Below are 19,210 nucleotides of genomic sequence, written 5' to 3'. Positions count from 1 at the left end.
AAGTCTATCTTCTACACGAGGGTCATTAAGGCTGGTTGGTTGGTTAATGGGGTTTAAAGTCTATCTTCTACACGAGGGTCATTAAGGCTGGTTGGTTGGTTAATGGGGTTTAAGTCTATCCACAACACGAGGGTCATTAAGGCTTGTTGGTTGGTTAATGAGGTTTAAAGTTTATCTACTACACGAGGGTCATTAAGGCTGGTTGGTTGGTTAATAAGGTTTAAAGTTTATCTACTACACCAGGGTCATTAAGGTCGGTTGGTTGGTTAATGGGGTTTAAAGTCTATCTACTACACGAGGGTCATTAAGGCTGGTTGGTTGGTTAATGGGGTTTAAAGTCTATCTTCTACACGAGGGTCATTAAGGCTGGTTGGTTGGTTAGTGGGGTTTAAAGTCTATCTACTACACGAGGGTCATTAAGGCTGGTTGGATGGTTAATGGGGTTTAAAGTCTATCTACTACACGAGGGTCATTAAGGCTGGTTGGTTGGTTAATGGGGTTTAAAGTCTATCTACTACACGAGGGTCATTAAGGCTGCATGTCACCTGTACACCACCAGTCAAGAATACTTTAATACCTAAAATACTGATTAATGTAAACTACCAGTGTATATACACAGAGAGACATACACATCTCAGTGCATATAAACTGAGAGACATACACCTGTCAGTGTATATAAACTGAGAGACATATCTGTCAGTGTATATAAACTGAGGGACATACACCTGTCAGTGTATATACACTGAGAGACATACACCTGTCAGTGTATATACACTGAGAGACATACACCTGTCAGTGTATATAAACTGAGAGACATACACCTGTCAGTGTATATACACTGAGAGACATACACCTGTCAGTGTATATACACTGAGAGACATATACCTGTCAGTGTATATACACTCAGAGACATACACCTGTCAGTGTATATACACTCAGAGACATACACCTGTCAGTGTATATACACTGAGAGACATACACCTGTCAGTGTATATACACTCAGAGACATACACCTGTCAGTGTATATAAACTAAGAGACATACACCTGTCAGTGTATATACACTGAGAGACATACACCTGTCAGTGTATATACACTGAGAGACATACACCTGTCAGTGTATATACACTGAGAGACATACACCTGTCAGTGTATATACACTGAGAGACATACACCTGTCAGTGTATATACACTGAGAGACATACACCTGTCAGTGTATATACACTGAGAGACATACACCTGTCAGTGTATATACACTGAGAGACATACACCTGTCAGTGTATATACACTGAGAGACATACACCTGTCAGTATATATACACTGAGAGACATACACCTGTCAGTGTATATACACTGAGAGACATACACCTGTCAGTGTATATACACTGAGAGACATACACCTCTCAGTGTATATACACTGAGAGACATACACCTGTCAGTATATATACACTGAGAGACATACACCTGTCAGTGTATATACACTGAGAGACATACACCTCTCAGTGTATATACACTGAGAGACATACACCTCTCAGTGTATATACACTGAGAGACATACACCTGTCAGTATATATACACTGAGAAACATACACCTCTCAGTGTATATAAACTGAGAGACATACACCTGTCAGTATATATACACTGAGAGACATACACCTGTCAGTGTATATACACTGAGAGACATACACCTGTCAGTGTATATACACTGAGAGACATACACCTGTCAGTGTATATACACTGAGAGACATACACCTGTCAGTGTATATACACTGAGAGACATACACCTGTCAGTGTATATACACTGAGAGACATACACCTGTCAGTGTATATACACTGAGAGACATACACCTGTCAGTGTATATACACTGAGAGACATACACCTGTCAGTGTATATACACTGAGAGACATACACCTGTCAGTGTATATACACTGAGACATACACCTGTCAGTGTATATACACTGAGAGACATACACCTGTCAGTGTATATACACTGGGAGACATACACCTCTCAGTGTATATACACTGAGAGACATACACCTCTCAGTGTATATACACTGAGAGACATACACCTGTCAGTGTATATACACTGAGAAACATACACCTCTCAGTGTATATACACTGAGAGACATACACCTGTCAGTGTATATACACTGAGAGACATACACCTGTCAGTGTATATACACTGAGAGACATACACCTCTCAGTGTATATACACTGAGAGACATACACCTGTCAGTGTATATACACTGAGAGACATACACCTGTCAGTGTATATTTCATCCTTTAATTACGTAGTATTATTATATTCCATTAAAAATAATAATTTTGTAGGCAAATGGAGAGGACAATGGAAAGATAAAATAAAGGAAATATATGCAATAATGATTTATTATTATTATTATTATTATTATTATTATTATTATTATTATTATTATTATTATTATTATTATTATTATTATGATTATTATTATTATTATTATTATTATTATTATTATATAATTTTTATTTCATTATTATTATTAGTCATAGTAGTAGTAGTAGTAATCGTAGTAGTAGTCGTAGTAGCAGTAGTAGTAGTAGTAGTAATCGTAGTAGTAGTCGTAGTATTAGTAGTAGTAGTAGAAGTAGTAATCGTAGTAGTAGTCGTAGTAGTAGTAGTAGTAGTAGTAATCGTAGTAGTAGTCGTAGTAGCAGTAGTAGTAGTAGTAGTAGTAGTAATCGTAGTAGTAGTCGTAGTATTAGTATTAGTAGTAGTAGTAGTAGTAATCGTAGTAGCCGTAGTAGTACTAGTAGTAGTAGTAATAGTAGTAGTAATCGTAGTAGTAGTAATCGTAGTAGTAGTCGTAGTAGTAGTAGTAGTAGTAATCGTAGTAGTAGTAGTAGTAATCGTAGTAGGAGTAGTAGTAGTAGTAGTAATAGTAATCGTAATAGTAGTAGTAGTAGTAGTAGTAGTAGTAGTAGTAGTAATCGTAGTAGTAGTAGTAATAATCGTAGTAGTAGTAGTAATCGTAGTAGTAGTAGTAGTAATCGTAGTAGTACTAGTAGTAGTCATAGTAGTAGTAGTAGTAGTAGTGGTAGAAGTAATCGTAGTAGTAGTAGTAGTAGTCATAGTAGTAGTAGTCATAGTAGTAGTAGTAGTAGTAGAAGTAGAAGTCATAGTAGTAGTAGTAGTAGTAGTAATAGTAGTAGTAGTCGTAGTAGTAGTAGTAGTAATAGTAGTAGTCGTAGTAGTAGTAGTAGTAGTAGTAATAGTAGTAGTAGTCGTAGTAGTAGTAGTAGTAGTAATAGTAGTAGTAGTAGTAGTAATAGTAGTCCTAGTAGTAGTAGTAGTAGTAATAGTAGTAGTAGTAGTAATAGTAGTCCTAGTAGTAGTAGTAGTAATAGTAGTAGTAGTAGTAGTAATAGTAGTCGTAGTAGTAGTAGTAGTACTAGTAGTAGTAATAGTAGTGGTTGTAGTAGTAGTAATAGTAGTCGTAGTAGTAGTAGTAGTAATAGTAGTAGTAGTAGTAGTAGTAGTAGTAGTAGTAGTAATAGTAGTCGTAGTAGTAGTAGTAGTAGTACTAGTAGTAGTAATAGTAGTAGTAGTAGTAATAGTAGTAGTAGTAGTAGTAGTAGTAATAGTAGTCGTAGTAGTAGTAGTAGTAGTAATAGTAGTAGTAGTAGTAGTAGTAGTAGTAGTAGTAGTAGTAGTAGTAGTAGTAGTAATAGTCGTAGTAGTAGTAGTAGTAGTACTAGTAGTAGTAATAGTAGTGGTTGTAGTAGTAGTACAGAAACGGTCAACACTGCGGAAACACTGTGTGTAGCAGCCTTGCTATATACACAATGTCTAACATTCAGCGTATAGGCCCTCAGAACATATTTTAATTCCTATTTTAGGAATTAAATTATTCTTGACTGGTGGTGAATAGGTGACATGCAGCCTTAATTACACTCGTGCAGTTAATGGGCTTTAATACTAATAAACCAACGCTGCACGCACTGCATATACTGCAAGTGTGTTTCTCACTCTCTCTCACTTTATATAAATACACACTCACATTATATACATTATATATATATATATATATATATATATATATATATATATATATATATATATATATATATATATATATATATATATATATATATATATATATATATATATACATATGTATATATATATATTATATATATATATATATATATATATATATATATATATATATATATATATATATATATATATATATACATATATATATATATATACGTATATATATATATATATATATATATATATATATATATATATATATATATATATATATATATATATCTTATCTCAGTATTTATACACTGATAATTTACATTAATGCATTTTTTAGATAAATATGCTCCTAAAAAATATCGTAACAGACGATATAGAGGCTTATTTAACCTCATAGAACTTAACCAGTCATTTAATCTGGAAAAAAAATAGAAGTTAATGAACTATTTAAAAAACTTTGGGCATTTCGTAAAAAAATCCAAGAAAACTCTAAGAAATCTAATTCATGGGAAAATCACCGAGATTTATGAGTAGGAGATTAATAATAATTAATAATAAGTAGGAGATTAATAATAATTAATAATAAGTAGGAGATTAATAATAATAGTAATAAAAGCTATAGGGAAAGCTAATGGGATTCAGGAAAAAAATGTTAGTGTGTATTATGATGAATTATTTAGAAAAAAGTAGAAAGCTAGGAAAAAATAACTTCAAAATAATTAAATGAGTAAGGAAAAGCAATAAGAAAGTTGCTCGAAAGCAAAAAAAGAAAAAGATTAGGGAGACCCATTAGAAAACTGAAAGGTAGAAAATAACTATAAAAATTACTAACATAATGCTACGAAAGGTTAAAAGAGAAAACTTAAAAAATTAGTAGAACCCTAAGAGAAAGCTAAAAGAATGTTAAGAGATGCCTAAAAGAATGTTATGAGAAAGTTAATTGAAAATTAAAGAAAATTTAATAGAAAACCAAGAAAAAGTTAATATAGTTATGAAAATCTAAGAGAAAGCTAATGGATAACTAAGAGAAAGCTATCTGAAAGCTAAGAAAAAGCTAAGAGAAAGTTAATGGATAAATAAGAGAAAGCTATTTGAAAGCTAAGAAAAAGCTAAGAGAAAGTACAATGCTGGTGGTACCTGGGTGTGTGTTGTAGCAGGAACCAGCATTTAGACAAGGCCTCCAGAAGCACTCGTCCGCCTCCACACACGTCGCTCCACTGCTGTCTAGAACGCGTCCTCCCTCACACCTGTAGTAGAGATTCTCGACATGAAAAGGAGGTAGAGAGAAGTAACCTGTCTTCCCTCACACCACAGAAGAAGTTCTCAACATGAGAAAAACGTCGGAGAAAAAGTACTCCCATTAAACACATCACCACGAGACAAAAACTACTCCCCTAAAATTTACCCAAAGTACTCAGAATACTTAACCGTTTTTGCCTATTCGTTCCTCTCATACTCTCTCTACACTGCTCTGTCTTACTCAAATCCTCCCATCCCCCTCTTTCTTACCTACCTCTTCATGTCTGCCCATAGCTATTTTTCAATGCTCTATGATACCCAAATCCTTCTCTTCGCTATACTTGTAATCCCTTTTATCGTCTAAGAAAATTAGACGTAAAATATCACGACTTAAATTATAATAACTTGTCCTCAACTATGTAACTATGGAGGAAAAGTTACAGTTATAACTCTAGGAAGCTTTTTCCAAAGGATTTTCTTGACTTGAGGTGGTGCGGAGAATCTTATCGCTTACCTGCTGAGAGGTTGTTAATTAACGTAAGGGCAGGTGGGAAGTGTGTGGGAGGAAGGGAGGGAGAAAGAGCGAGAGAGAGAGAGAGTGAGAGCGGAGGAGCGCTGATGATAATGATTGAACAATAATAAAGCTAATTGATCACACGTTCCCTCACCTCCATTACCATAACAATGACTCGAACACACACACACACACACACACACACACACACACACACACACACACACACACACACACACACACACACACACACACACACACACACACACACACACACAACAGAGCCCCATCACCTACACACACCCACTTGAGCCACCTACCCGCAGTGGTAACTTCTCCAGGTATCCACGCAGGTGAGTGGAGGACTACAAGTGACGTTGGAGCAAGCAGGTGGTCCTGTACACCCACTCTCCACCCCCTGAAATCCCCTGACATCTCCCCAGCTGGTGGTGTTCATCGCTGGGGGAAGGGGGACACTCCTGCCAGAGATACGTAGGTCGTCCAGACAACCTGGGGGAGAGAACAAACCGTACGCAGCTTCAGGAGTAGATATGATCAGGCCTTGGACGCTAGATTGCAACCTAACAAGGTAACCCAAAACTCACACACTGTGGTCTGGGGAAAACGTTAGGGTTGGAGGAGCGAGAGACCAGGCATGGAACTATGGGGGGTTGCTGTGGGGGTGGAGTTTGTAATGCCCCCATCCCTGTCATTACAAACTCAACCCCCACAGCAACATCCCATAGTTCCTTGAAAGGTCTCTCGCTCCCCCAACCCCGACGTTTTTCCCCAGACCACAGTTTTAGAAAAGAACTTGAAGGTTTGGTATACGAATGCTGACGGAATAACAAATAAATGTGAGGAGTGGCATGAAAGAATCAAGGAGATGTCCCCAAACATCAAAGCACTCACAGAAACGAAACTCACCGGGAAAATAACAGACGCAATCTTCCCACCCGGATATCAAATCCTGAGGAAAGACAGAGGGAGCAGAGGGGGAGGAGGAGTTGCACTACTCATTAAAAACCGATGGAGATTTGAGGAAATTGAAGGAATGGCGAAATGGATGAAAGGGACTACATAGTAGGTGCAATTCAGTCTAGGGGACACAAGGTATTCATTGCAGTGATGTATTACCTAGTAGCGATCAGTGAAGAGGCGGGGCCAGGAGCTATGTCTCGACCCCTGCAACCACAAATAGGTGAGTACACACTGGGAGGGAGTGGGCCTAGTAGCAAAGTGGAGGGGCTAGGAGCTGTAACTCGATCCCTGCAACCACGTATAGGTGAATACACACACACATACACACACACACACATGCACAATATTACCATCAAAGTAGTCACGGTGTACTGTGAAGGCTCTGAGAGTCAGGTGTTGAGGTGCTCCTCCCACCAGTACACCTTCAGCGTCCACCTGCAGGAGACCTGAGCCTTCAGGTGACCTCAGCCAGGTCAGGGAGCTATTGTAAAGGTCACCATCACCTTCGTCAGCACTCAACACCACAGCTCCACCGTACCTGCAGTGTGTTGACTCTTAAGTGAGTCTGTGTTGACTCGTGTTATTGTATGAGTCAGTGGTGATGACTCGCGTTGTCAGTGGTGATGACTAGTGTTGTGAGTCAGTGGTGATGACTAGTGTTGTGAATCAGTGGTGATGACTAGTGTTTTGAATCAGCGATGATGATTCGTGAGTCAGTGGTGATGACTTATGTGATTACATGAGTCAGTGGTGATGACACATGTCATTACACGACTCAGTGGTGATGACACATGTCATTACATGACTCAGTGGTGATGACTCATGTCATTGCAAGAGTCACTTCTATCTTACAATAAACACTCATAGGCCTACATATTAAGTGTCTGCAACACTCCTTGCACCACAGGCTCTGCAAGGCAAGTTGCAATGACCTCCATGAGGAAAAAATGATATGGGCAATAAATTTTGGATAAATGGGATAATTGTGCAATGCAGAGGAAGGTGGAATATGAGGAGGGGTTTGAGGTTATCAGTCCCTGAGCCTCGAGGGACTGATTACCTTCAGTAACAAGTAACATGATAATGAAGCACTAACAAGTAACATGATAATGAAGCAGTAACAAGTAACATGATAATGAACCAGTAACAAGTAACAAGTAACTTAATAACAAGTGAAATTTTAAGATATATTTACCTGGACACGGCTGCGTGGTGCCAGCGACCGTCTGAGAGAAGAACACGGGTGAGGCAGAGTGTGGAAGAAGAGGAGGAGGAAGAGGAGGAGAAGGAGGAAGAGGAGGAGGAGGAGGAAGAGGAGGAGGAAGAGGAGGCTGAAGAGGATAGGGGAAGGTGGTTGGGGAAGGGATGGTGTTGGGATAGGTGGGATTGTAGGTGAAGATTTACACATAACCTTCCCTCAGACAGGTGAAGTGTTAGTTGTTCTCCTTGTTCTCCATCTTTGTCTCTTCTTCTTCCTCCTATTTCTCGTACTCCTACTCCTCCTCCTCCTCCTCCTTCTCCTCCTGCTCTTCCTCCTGCTGCTTCAGATGACATCACGAGTAGCTGTCCTGCCCGTCGACGTGTACGAAACCTGAGAGAGAGAGAGAGAGAGAGAGAGAGAGAGAGAGAGAGAGAGAGAGAGAGAGAGAGAGAGAGAGAGAGAGAGAGAGAATGAGACAGAGAGACAGACAGACACACAGACAGACAGAGAACACCATTAATTAAGTTTTTTCAATTTATTCAAAACAATAAAAACTTTAATTATCATCTGTTATTGAATTTACTTAATCAATTAACATTTTTGCATTTTTATTCACAATATAACACAATTATTGCCAATTTAAACGACTGTAATTGTAACACAGTAAACAACATTAAATGAAAAAATATGTATGTATATTATATATATACATACACATATATATATATATATATATATATATATATATAAGAAAAAGTTTTGGAGTGAGATTAACAAGTTAAGAAAGCCTAGAGAACAAATGGATTTGTCAGTTAAAAATAGGAGAGGAGAGTTATTAAATGGAGAGTTAGAGGTATTGGGAAGATGGAAGGAATATTTTGAGGAATTGTTAAATGTTGATGAAGATAGGGAAGCTGTGATTTCGTGTATAGGGCAAGGAGGAATAACATCTTGTAGGAGTGAGGAAGAGCCAGTTGTGAGTGTGGGGGAAGTTCGTGAGGCAGTAGGTAAAATGAAAGGGGGTAAGGCAGCCGGGATTGATGGGATAAAGATAGAAATGTTAAAAGCAGGTGGGGATATAGTTTTGGAGTGGTTGGTGCAATTATTTAATAAATGTATGGAAGAGGGTAAGGTACCTAGGGATTGGCAGAGAGCATGCATAGTTCCTTTGTATAAAGGCAAAGGGGATAAAAGAGATTGCAAAAATTATAGGGGGATAAGTCTGTTGAGTGTACCTGGTAAAGTGTATGGTAGAGTTATAATTGAAAGAATTAAGAGTAAGACGGAGAATAGGATAGCAGATGAACAAGGAGGCTTTAGGAAAGGTAGGGGGTGTGTGGACCAGGTGTTTACAGTGAAACATATAAGTGAACAGTATTTAGATAAGGCTAAAGAGGTCTTTGTGGCATTTATGGATTTGGAAAAGGCGTATGACAGGGTGGATAGGGGGGCAATGTGGCAGATGTTGCAAGTGTATGGTGTAGGAGGTAGGTTACTGAAAGCAGTGAAGAGTTTTTACGAGGATAGTGAGGCTCAAGTTAGAGTATGTAGGAAAGAGGGAAATTTTTTCCCAGTAAAAGTAGGCCTTAGACAAGGATGTGTGATGTCACCGTGGTTGTTTAATATATTTATAGATGGGGTTGTAAGAGAAGTAAATGCGAGGGTCTTGGCAAGAGGCGTGGAGTTAAAAGATAAAGAATCACACACAAAGTGGGAGTTGTCACAGCTGCTCTTTGCTGATGACACTGTGCTCTTGGGAGATTCTGAAGAGAAGTTGCAGAGATTGGTGGATGAATTTGGTAGGGTGTGCAAAAGAAGAAAATTAAAGGTGAATACAGGAAAGAGTAAGGTTATGAGGATAACAAAAAGATTAGGTGATGAAAGATTGAATATCAGATTGGAGGGAGAGAGTATGGAGGAGGTGAACGTATTCAGATATTTGGGAGTGGACGTGTCAGCGGATGGGTCTATGAAAGATGAGGTGAATCATAGAATTGATGAGGGAAAAAGAGTGAGTGGTGCACTTAGGAGTCTGTGGAGACAAAGAACTTTGTCCTTGGAGGCAAAGAGGGGAATGTATGAGAGTATAGTTTTACCAACGCTCTTATATGGGTGTGAAGCGTGGGTGATGAATGTTGCAGCGAGGAGAAGGCTGGAGGCAGTGGAGATGTCATGCCTGAGGGCAATGTGTGGTGTGAATATAATGCAGAGAATTCGTAGTTTGGAAGTTAGGAGGAGGTGCGGGATTACCAAAACTGTTGTCCAGAGGGCTGAGGAAGGGTTGTTGAGGTGGTTCGGACATGTAGAGAGAATGGAGCGAAACAGAATGACTTCAAGAGTGTATCAGTCTGTAGTGGAAGGAAGGCGGGGTAGGGGTCGGCCTAGGAAGGGTTGGAGGGAGGGGGTAAAGGAGGTTTTGTGTGCGAGGGGCTTGGACTTCCAGCAGGCATGTGTGAGCGTGTTTGATAGGAGTGAATGGAGACAAATGGTTTTTAATACTTGACGTGCTGTTGGAGTGTGAGCAAAGTAACATTTATGAAGGGATTCAGGGAAACCGGCAGGCCGGACTTGAGTCCTGGAGATGGGAAGTACAGTGCCTGCACTCTGAAGGAGGGGTGTTAATGTTGCAGTTTAAAAACTGTAGTGTAAAGCACCCTTCTGGCAAGACAGTGATGGAGTGAATGATGGTGAAAGTTTTTCTTTTTCGGGCCACCCTGCCTTGGTGGGAATCGGCCGGTGTGATAATAAAAAAAAATAAATATATATATATATATATATATCACACACACACATATAATTTATATAAACCAAAGGAAATATTCATATTATTGTCAAAACTGCTTTTTATGAAACAAGATTCAATTATATTCCTGTCGACCATGGACTTGCTTGATACTACTTTCTCAACTTTTTGAAAATCAATAGGATGGTTAAAATCTCTTACATGAATAAATAGAGCATTGGAATCTTGTCCAGTTCTAATGCTATATTTATGTTGTTTTAATCTTAGTTCGAGATTTTTACCAGTTTGACCGTAATAAACTTTATCGCAAATTTTACAAGGAATCTTATAGACACATCCATCAGCATTTTGGGGGGAATTCTTTATCAAAAGTTTTTTTACTGTATCAAGATTTTTGAATACAACTTTAATATTAAAAGTCTTAAGAAGAGAAGGCATATCAACCAAGTTTTCATGGTAAGGGAGAACCAACATATTTTTAGTTGAATAAGGCTGGTTGTCCCTTTTTGGATTGTAAAACAGACAGTTTGACTCTATCTTGATGCGAGGAATAATAGTGGACATAGGAACAGTTATTTGTAGGTTTTCTGTACATTTTAAATTTGAATTCATTATTACCCTTAATAATTAAAGCAATGAGTTATTTTCTTCAAACTCAACAGTAAAGTTTATAGAATGGGCTAAGCTATTTAATTTTCCAAGGAAATGGTGTATATCTACATTTTTGGGCATAAGACACAAAATATCATCAACATATCTGAACCATTTAGCTCTATTAGGGAGGATTGTGTTAAGCAATCTTGTTTCAAAAAATTCCATGTATAGGTTACTAAGAACAGGTGAAAGAGGATTTCCCATTGCCATACCAATCTTATGAGTGTAAAACTTATCATTAAATACAAATTTTGCATCAAGAATGCAAACTTTAATAAGTTTAATGATAGTAGGAACTGGCAATGGTAAATCATAGTTAACGAGTTCTTCAGATAAGAAACTTAATAAATCATCAACAGGAACTTTCGTAAACAAGGAAGTAACATCAAAATTAACCATGTTAAAATCTTTAAGTCAGTCAAGGAGCTTAATAGATGAGGAAATATCCAAAATTTATGAAATAGGTAATGATTTAAAATACCCAAGAAATGTAATTGATAAATCTTTTAAAGTTGCTAGAAATACTTTTTACAATCCAAAAAGGGACATCCAGCCATATTCAACTAAAAATATGTTGGTTCTCCCTTACCATGAAAACTTGGTTGATATGCCTTCTCTTCTTAAGACTTTTAATATTAAAGTTGTATTCAAAAATCTTGATACAGTAAAAAAACTTTTAATAAAGAATTCCCCCCAAAATGCTGATGGATGTGTCTATAAGATTCCTTGTAAAATTTGCGATAAAGTTTATTACGGTCAAACTGGTAAAAATCTCGAACTAAGATTAAAACAACATAAATATAGCATTAGAACTGGACAAGATTCCAATGCTCTATTTATTCATGTAAGAGATTTTAACCATCCAATTGATTTTCAAAAAGTTGAGAAAGTAGTATCAAGCAAGTCCATGGTCGACAGGAATATAATTGAATCTTGTTTCATAAAAAGCAGTTTTGACAATAATATTAATATTTCCTTTGGTTTATATAAATTAGATCCATTTATAATTAATAGAATTTGGGAAGAATTTAATAATACACTGGACAAATAATATTTTTAAAAATTTTCTTGGGTAGAATAGTTTGTTGGTGGTTTTGCAAAGGACCTGTCCAGTTGGGTCGGCGCGCGTCAGGTGTTTAACCGTTGTGGGATCTGATAGTGAGGTGTTGGCCAGACCCCCTTATATACCTTCCTTGGATGCTTTACTTTCATAGTTCCTTGATAATGTGAGTAGTCACGAAAGCGCTTGGAATTTCTCTATTCTTTCAGAGTGGTTGTTTTGCATATTCTGAAATCACCTGTTTACTGTGATCTTATTGCATATATATATATATATATATATATATATATATATATATATATATATATATATATATATATATATATATATATATATATATATATATATATATATATATCAGACCTGAGGCTGATGGTGGTGGTGTAGGCCAGAGGTGTGAAGGAGAGTGCCAACTTAACATAGCTGTTGGGCTGGAAGGATGCTGGTTTAGTAGGTATGGCACATCCTGGCCCGGTCCATCCTGACTGGCACTCACACCTTAGTGATCCCGGCGATCCTTGGCACCTGATGAATGAAGGAGGAAGACTTTGTAAGCTCGGAGCTGTTATCTTACCTCAGCTCGTTTAGAAGCTAAGAACTGATATCAAGTTATTAGATTTTAGCTGTTATCGTGCTTCAACTCATTTACAGGCTGAGAGCTGTTATCCTACCTCAGCTTATTTTCAAGTTGATAGCTGTTATCCTACCTCAGTTCATTTACAGACTGACAGCTGTTATCCTACGTCAGCTCATTTACAGGCTTAGAGCTCTTATCCTACCTCAGCTCATTTACAGGCTGACAGCTGTTATCCTACCTCAGTTCATTTACAAGTTGACAGCTGTTATCCTACCTTAGCAGCTCATTTACAGGCTGACAGCTGTTATCCTACCTCAGTTCATTTACAGGTTGACAGCTGTTATCCTACCTTAGCAGCTCATTTACAGGCTGACAGCTGTTATCCTACCTCAGTTCATTTACAGGCTGACAGCTGTTATCCTACCTCAGCTCATTTACAGGCTGACAGCTGTTATCCTGCCTCAGCTCATTTACAGGTGGACAGCTGTTATACTTCCTTATGTAATTTCAAAGCATAATGCTGTTTAAAGTATGCTACTATCGCCATTATCTCCACAAAAATCAGCTAACTCCCAGGTACTTATTTACCCCCAGGTGAACGGGGGAAACAGGTGTTAGGAGAATAACCCATATTTCTCAATTTACCCCCGGATTAAACCCAGACTCTTTGGTTGTAAGCCCAGCCTGTAAGACGGCCTGTTGGCCTTTTTTTTCCCAAGAAGGATAGAGGATGCTGCCATCCTGCACCTACCTGCCGTGCAGGCCGCAGGAGAGGGCAGTAGAGGCGCAAGATGCAATTGCACACCCAGGACTGCTCTTGTAAGATGAGAGTCGAGTACCCAAGTCCGCCAGCTGATGGGAGAGTAGTAATAATAATAATAATAATAATAATAATAATAATAATAATAATAATAATAATAATAATAATAATAACAATAATAATAATAATAATAATAATAATAATAATAATTATTATTATTATTATTATTATTATTATTATTATTATTATTATTATTATTATTATTATTATTATTATTACTATTATTATTATTATTATTATTGCTTGAATATATACATAGACCCGAATTTAAACCGATTCATACATCCTGTGTATTTATGTATACCACTGTATATATATATATATATATATATATATATATATATATATATATATATATATATATATATATATATATATATATATATATATATATATAATATATATATATATATATATATATATATATATATATATATATATATATATATATATATATATATATATATATATATATATATAAGACTGTTGAGTAGACTTCAGGATGTACATGTTTATAGAGGGGCCACAGATATATCAGATCACTTTCTAGTTGTAGCTACACTGAGAGTAAAAGGTAGATGGGATACAAGGAGAATAGAACCATCAGGGAAGAGAGAGGTGAAGGTTTATAAACTAAAAGAGGAGGCAGTTAGGGTAAGATATAAACAGCTATTGGAGGATAGATGGGCTAATGAGAGCATAGGCAATGGGGTCGAAGAGGTATGGGGTAGGTTTAAAAATGTAGTGTTAGAGTGTTCAGCAGAAGTTTGTGATTACAGGAAAGTGGGTGCAGGAGGGAAGAGGAGCGATTGGTGGAATGATGATGTAAAGAGAGTAGTAAGGGAGAAAAAGTTAGCATATGAGAAGTTTTTACAAAGTAGAAGTGATGCAAGGAGGGAAGAGTATATGGAGAAAAAGAGAGAGGTTAAGAGAGTGGTGAAGCAATGTAAAAAGAGAGCAAATGAGAGAGTGGGTGAGATGTTATCAACAAATTTTGTTGAAAATAAGAAAAAGTTTTGGAGTGAGATTAACAAGTTAAGGAAGCCTAGAGAACAAATGGATTTGTCAGTTAAAAATAGGAGAGGAGAGTTATTAAATGGAGAGTTAGAGGTATTGGGAAGATGGAGGGAATATTTTGAGGAATTGTTAAATGTTGATGAAGATAGGGAAGCTGTGATTTCGTGTATAGGGCAAGGAGGAATAACATCTTGTAGGAGTGAGGAAGAGCCAGTTGTGAGTGTGGGGGAAGTTCGTGAGGCAGTAGGTAAAATGAAAGGGGGTAAGGCAGCCGGGATTGATGGGATGAAGATAGAAATGTTAAAAGCAGGTGGGGATATAGTTTTGGAGTGGTTGGTGCAATTATTTAATAAATGTATGGAAGAGGGTAAGGTACCTAGGGATTGGCAGAGAGCATGCATAGTTCCTTTGTATAAAGGCAAAGGGGATAAAAGAGAGTGTAAAAAATTATAGGGGGATAAGTCTGTTGAGTATACCTGGTAAAGTGTATGGTAGAGTTATTATTGAAAGAATTAAGAGTAAGACGGAGAACAGGATAGCAGATGAACAAGGAGGCTTTAGGAAAGGAAGGGGGTGTGTGGACCAGGTGTTTACAGTGAAACATATAAGTGAACAGTATTTAGATAAGGCTAAAGAGGTCTTTGTGGCATTTATGGATTTGGAAAAGGCGTATGACAGGGTGGATAGGGGGGCAATGTGGTAGATGTTGCAGGTGTATGGTGTAGGAGGTAGGTTACTGAAAGCAGTGAAGAGTTTTTACGAGGATAGTGAGGCTCAAGTTAGAGTATGTAGGAAAGAGGGAAATTATTTCCCAGTAAAAGTAGGCCTTAGACAAGGATGTGTGATGTCACCGTGGTTGTTTAATATATTTATAGATGGGGTTGTAAGAGAAGTAAATGCGAGGGTCTTGGCAAGAGGCGTGGAGTTAAAAGATAAAGAATCACACATAAAGTGGGAGTTGTCACAGTTGCTCTTTGCTGATGACACTGTGCTCTTGGGAGATTCTGAAGAGAAGTTGCAGAGATTGGTGGATGAATTTGGTAGGGTATGCAAAAGAAGAAAATTAAAAGTGAATACAGGAAAGAGTAAGGTTACGAGGATAACAAAAAGATTATGTGATGAAAGATTGGATATCAGATTGGAGGGAGAGAGTATGGAGGAGGTGAATGTATTCAGATATTTGGGAGTGGACGTGTCAGCGGATGGGTCCATGAAAGATGAGGTGAATCATAGAATTGATGAGGGGAAAAGGGTGAGTGGAGACAAAGAACTTTGTCCTTGGAAGCAAAGATGGGAATGTATGAGAGTACAGTTTTACCAACGCTCTTATATGGGTGTGAAGCATGGGTGATGAATGTTGCAGCGAGGAGAAGGCTGGAGGCAGTGGAAATGTCATGTCTGAGGGCAATGTGTGGTGTGAATATAATGCAGAGAATTCGTAGTTTGGAAGTTAGGAGGAGGTACGGGATTACCAAAACTGTTGTCCAGAGGGCTGAGGAAGAGTTGTTGAGGTGGTTCGGACATGTAGAGAGAATGGAGCGAAACAGAGTGACTTCAAGAGTGTATCAGTCTGTAGTGGAAGGAAGGCGGGGTAGGGGTCGGCCTAGGAAAGGTTGGAGGGAGGGGGTAAAGGAGGTTTTGTGTGCGAGGGGCTTGGACTTCCAGCAGGCATGCGTGAGCGTGTTTGATAGGAGTGAATGGAGACAAATGGTTTTTAATACTTGACGTGCTGTTGGAGTGTGAGCAAAGTAACATTTATGAAGGGGTTCAGGGAAACCGGCAGGCCGGACTTGAGTCCTGGAGATGGGAAGTACAGTGCCTGCACTCTGAAGGAGGGGTGTTAATGTTGCAGTTTAAAAACTGTAGTGTAAAGCACCCTTCTGGCAAGACAGTGATGGAGTGAATGATGGTGAAAGTTTTTCTTTTTCGGACCACCCTGCCTTGGTGGGAATCCGCCAGTGTGATAATAATAATAATAATAATATATATATATATATATATATATATATATATATATATATATATATATATATATATATATATATATATATATATATATATATATATATATATATATATATATATATATATATATATATGCAATAAGATCACAGTAAACAGGTGATTTCAGAATATGCAAAACAACCACTCTGAAAGAATAGAGAAATTCCAAGCGCTTTCGTGACTACTCACATTATCAATGTGAGTAGTCACGAAAGCGCTTGGAATTTCTCTATTCTTTCAGAGTGGTTGTTTTGCATATATATATATATATATATATATATATATATATATATATATATATATATATATATATATATATATATATATATATATATATATATATATATATATATATATGTATATATATATATATATATATATATATATATATATATATATATATATATATATATATATATATATATACATATATATAAATTAGAAATATTATTAAAGGCATTAGAAACAGAGCTACAGAAATTAGAAATACTATTATAGAAATTAAAAACATTATTTTAGAATTAGAAATAGCTCAAGCGACATTTTTTTCAGATTATTTAATTCCGAATTCCGACAATATATATATATATATATATATATATATATATATATATATATATATATATATATATATATATATATATATATATATATATATATATATATATATATATATATATGTATATATATATATTACATTTGAGATATTAAAGTATATATGACTGGTGGTATACAATGAAAATAATGTGTAAGTCCCTCCCTCCCCCTAAAAAAACATAAAACTATATAAGTTGCTTCAAGGGAGTGAAAAAACCCACCATTAAACAAGTTATATTAAAATATAAAACTTGATAACACTGTTAACAAGGCCGGAAACAGAGCAAAAGTGACCTAAAATTCCGAGAAAAAATAAATACAGTGTGTTTCAAATTTATGAACCTATTTTTAAAGCAGATTGCTTTGAAATTGGGTCTATCATTTGTAAACACCCTGTATTTACCTCTTAAAAAAAAATCAGAATTGTCGGAATTAAATAATCTGAAAAAAATGTCGCTTGAACTATTTCTAAATTCTAAAATAGTGTTTCTAATTTCTATAATAGTATCTTTAATTTCTGTAAGTCTGTTTCTAATGTCTATAATAATATTTCTCATTTCTAGAATTCTACTTCTGATTTCTAAGTTAATATTTCTAATTTCTATAACTCTATTTCTAATGTATATAATTCTATTTCTAATTTTTATAATTCTATTATACTGTTTCTAACATCTATAATATAATCGTAGGAGTCTTCCCTTCCCAACCAGACCCGGTTTGATTCAAGGAAGAAGAGGGCTAGAACCAGTTCCTTGGATCAAGAGCCCTCTTCATCAGCAATTAACAGTAAATATTTCAGTAAATAAGATAAATAGTAATAAATAACTGTAAGTAATAATAAATACCTGTAAATAAAATTAAATAATTGTAAATGTTAGTAAATATTTGTAAATAAAATTAAATAATTCGAAATAATAAGAAATAACTGTAAATAATATTAAATAATTGTAAATAATAGTAAATTACTGTAAATAACATTAAATAATTGTAAATAATAATAACTGAAACAATAGTAACTGTAAATAATAGTAAATAACAGTAACTAATATTAAATAATTGTAAATGACAGTAAATAACTGTAAATCGCGTGTAAAATACTGACCTGAGTGAAAACGTTAGAGGAACATTTCCCTGATATACTGTGGCCCAGGAACCCTTGTATCCGGACACCTTGTGTATCCGGGTAAGTGGTTACCTTGTGTATCCGGGTAAGTGGCTACCTTGTGTATCCGGGTAAGTGGCTACCTTGTGTATCCGGGTAAGTGGCTACCTTGTGTATCCGGGTAAGTGGCTACCTTGTGTATCCGGGTAAGTGGCTACCTTGTGTATCCGGGTAAGTGGCTACCTTGTGTATCCGGGTAAGTGGCTACCTTGTGTATCCGGGTAAGTGGCTACCTTGTGTATCCGGGTAAGTGGCTACCTTGTGTATCCGGGTAAGTGGCTACCTTGTGTATCCGGGTAAGTGGCTACCTTGTGTATCCGGGTAAGTGGCTACCTTGTGTATCCGGGTAAGTGGTTACCTTGTGTATCCGGGTAAGTGGCTACCTTGTGTATCCGGGTAAGTGGCTACCTTGTGTATCCGGGTAAGTGGCTACCTTGTGTATCCGGGTAAGTGGCTACCTTGTGTACCTTGTGTATCCGGGTAAGTGGCTACCTTGTGTATCCGGGTAAGTGGCTACCTTGTGTACCTTGTGTATCCGGGTAAGTGGCTACCTTGTGTATCCGGGTAAGTGGCTACCTTGTGTACCTTGTGTATCCGGGTAAGTGGCTACCTT

General features: G+C 36.7%; 1 protein-coding gene across 1 annotated transcript in view; it reads right to left on the bottom strand.

Annotated features, from left to right (window-relative positions):
* LOC128702011 (putative neural-cadherin 2) overlaps window positions 1-19,210 on the bottom strand; it is a 348,502-nt gene that overhangs the window by 6,691 nt on the left and 322,601 nt on the right. The window contains exons 21-26 of the mRNA XM_070101448.1: window positions 13,749-13,849; window positions 12,784-12,945; window positions 7,958-8,353; window positions 7,113-7,300; window positions 6,102-6,291; window positions 5,166-5,275 (exon numbers count right to left, since the gene is read on the bottom strand). Coding sequence (XP_069957549.1) covers window positions 5,166-5,275; window positions 6,102-6,291; window positions 7,113-7,300; window positions 7,958-8,353; window positions 12,784-12,945; window positions 13,749-13,849 — 1,147 coding nt within the window. The remainder of the gene's footprint in view (window positions 1-5,165; window positions 5,276-6,101; window positions 6,292-7,112; window positions 7,301-7,957; window positions 8,354-12,783; window positions 12,946-13,748; window positions 13,850-19,210) is intronic.

Source organism: Cherax quadricarinatus, chromosome 77, assembly GCF_038502225.1.
Source record: "Cherax quadricarinatus isolate ZL_2023a chromosome 77, ASM3850222v1, whole genome shotgun sequence".
NCBI classification, from domain to species: domain Eukaryota; kingdom Metazoa; phylum Arthropoda; class Malacostraca; order Decapoda; family Parastacidae; genus Cherax; species Cherax quadricarinatus.
Note: the sequence above shows the minus strand (reverse complement) of the source record. Positions and strands in the feature narration are given on the sequence as shown.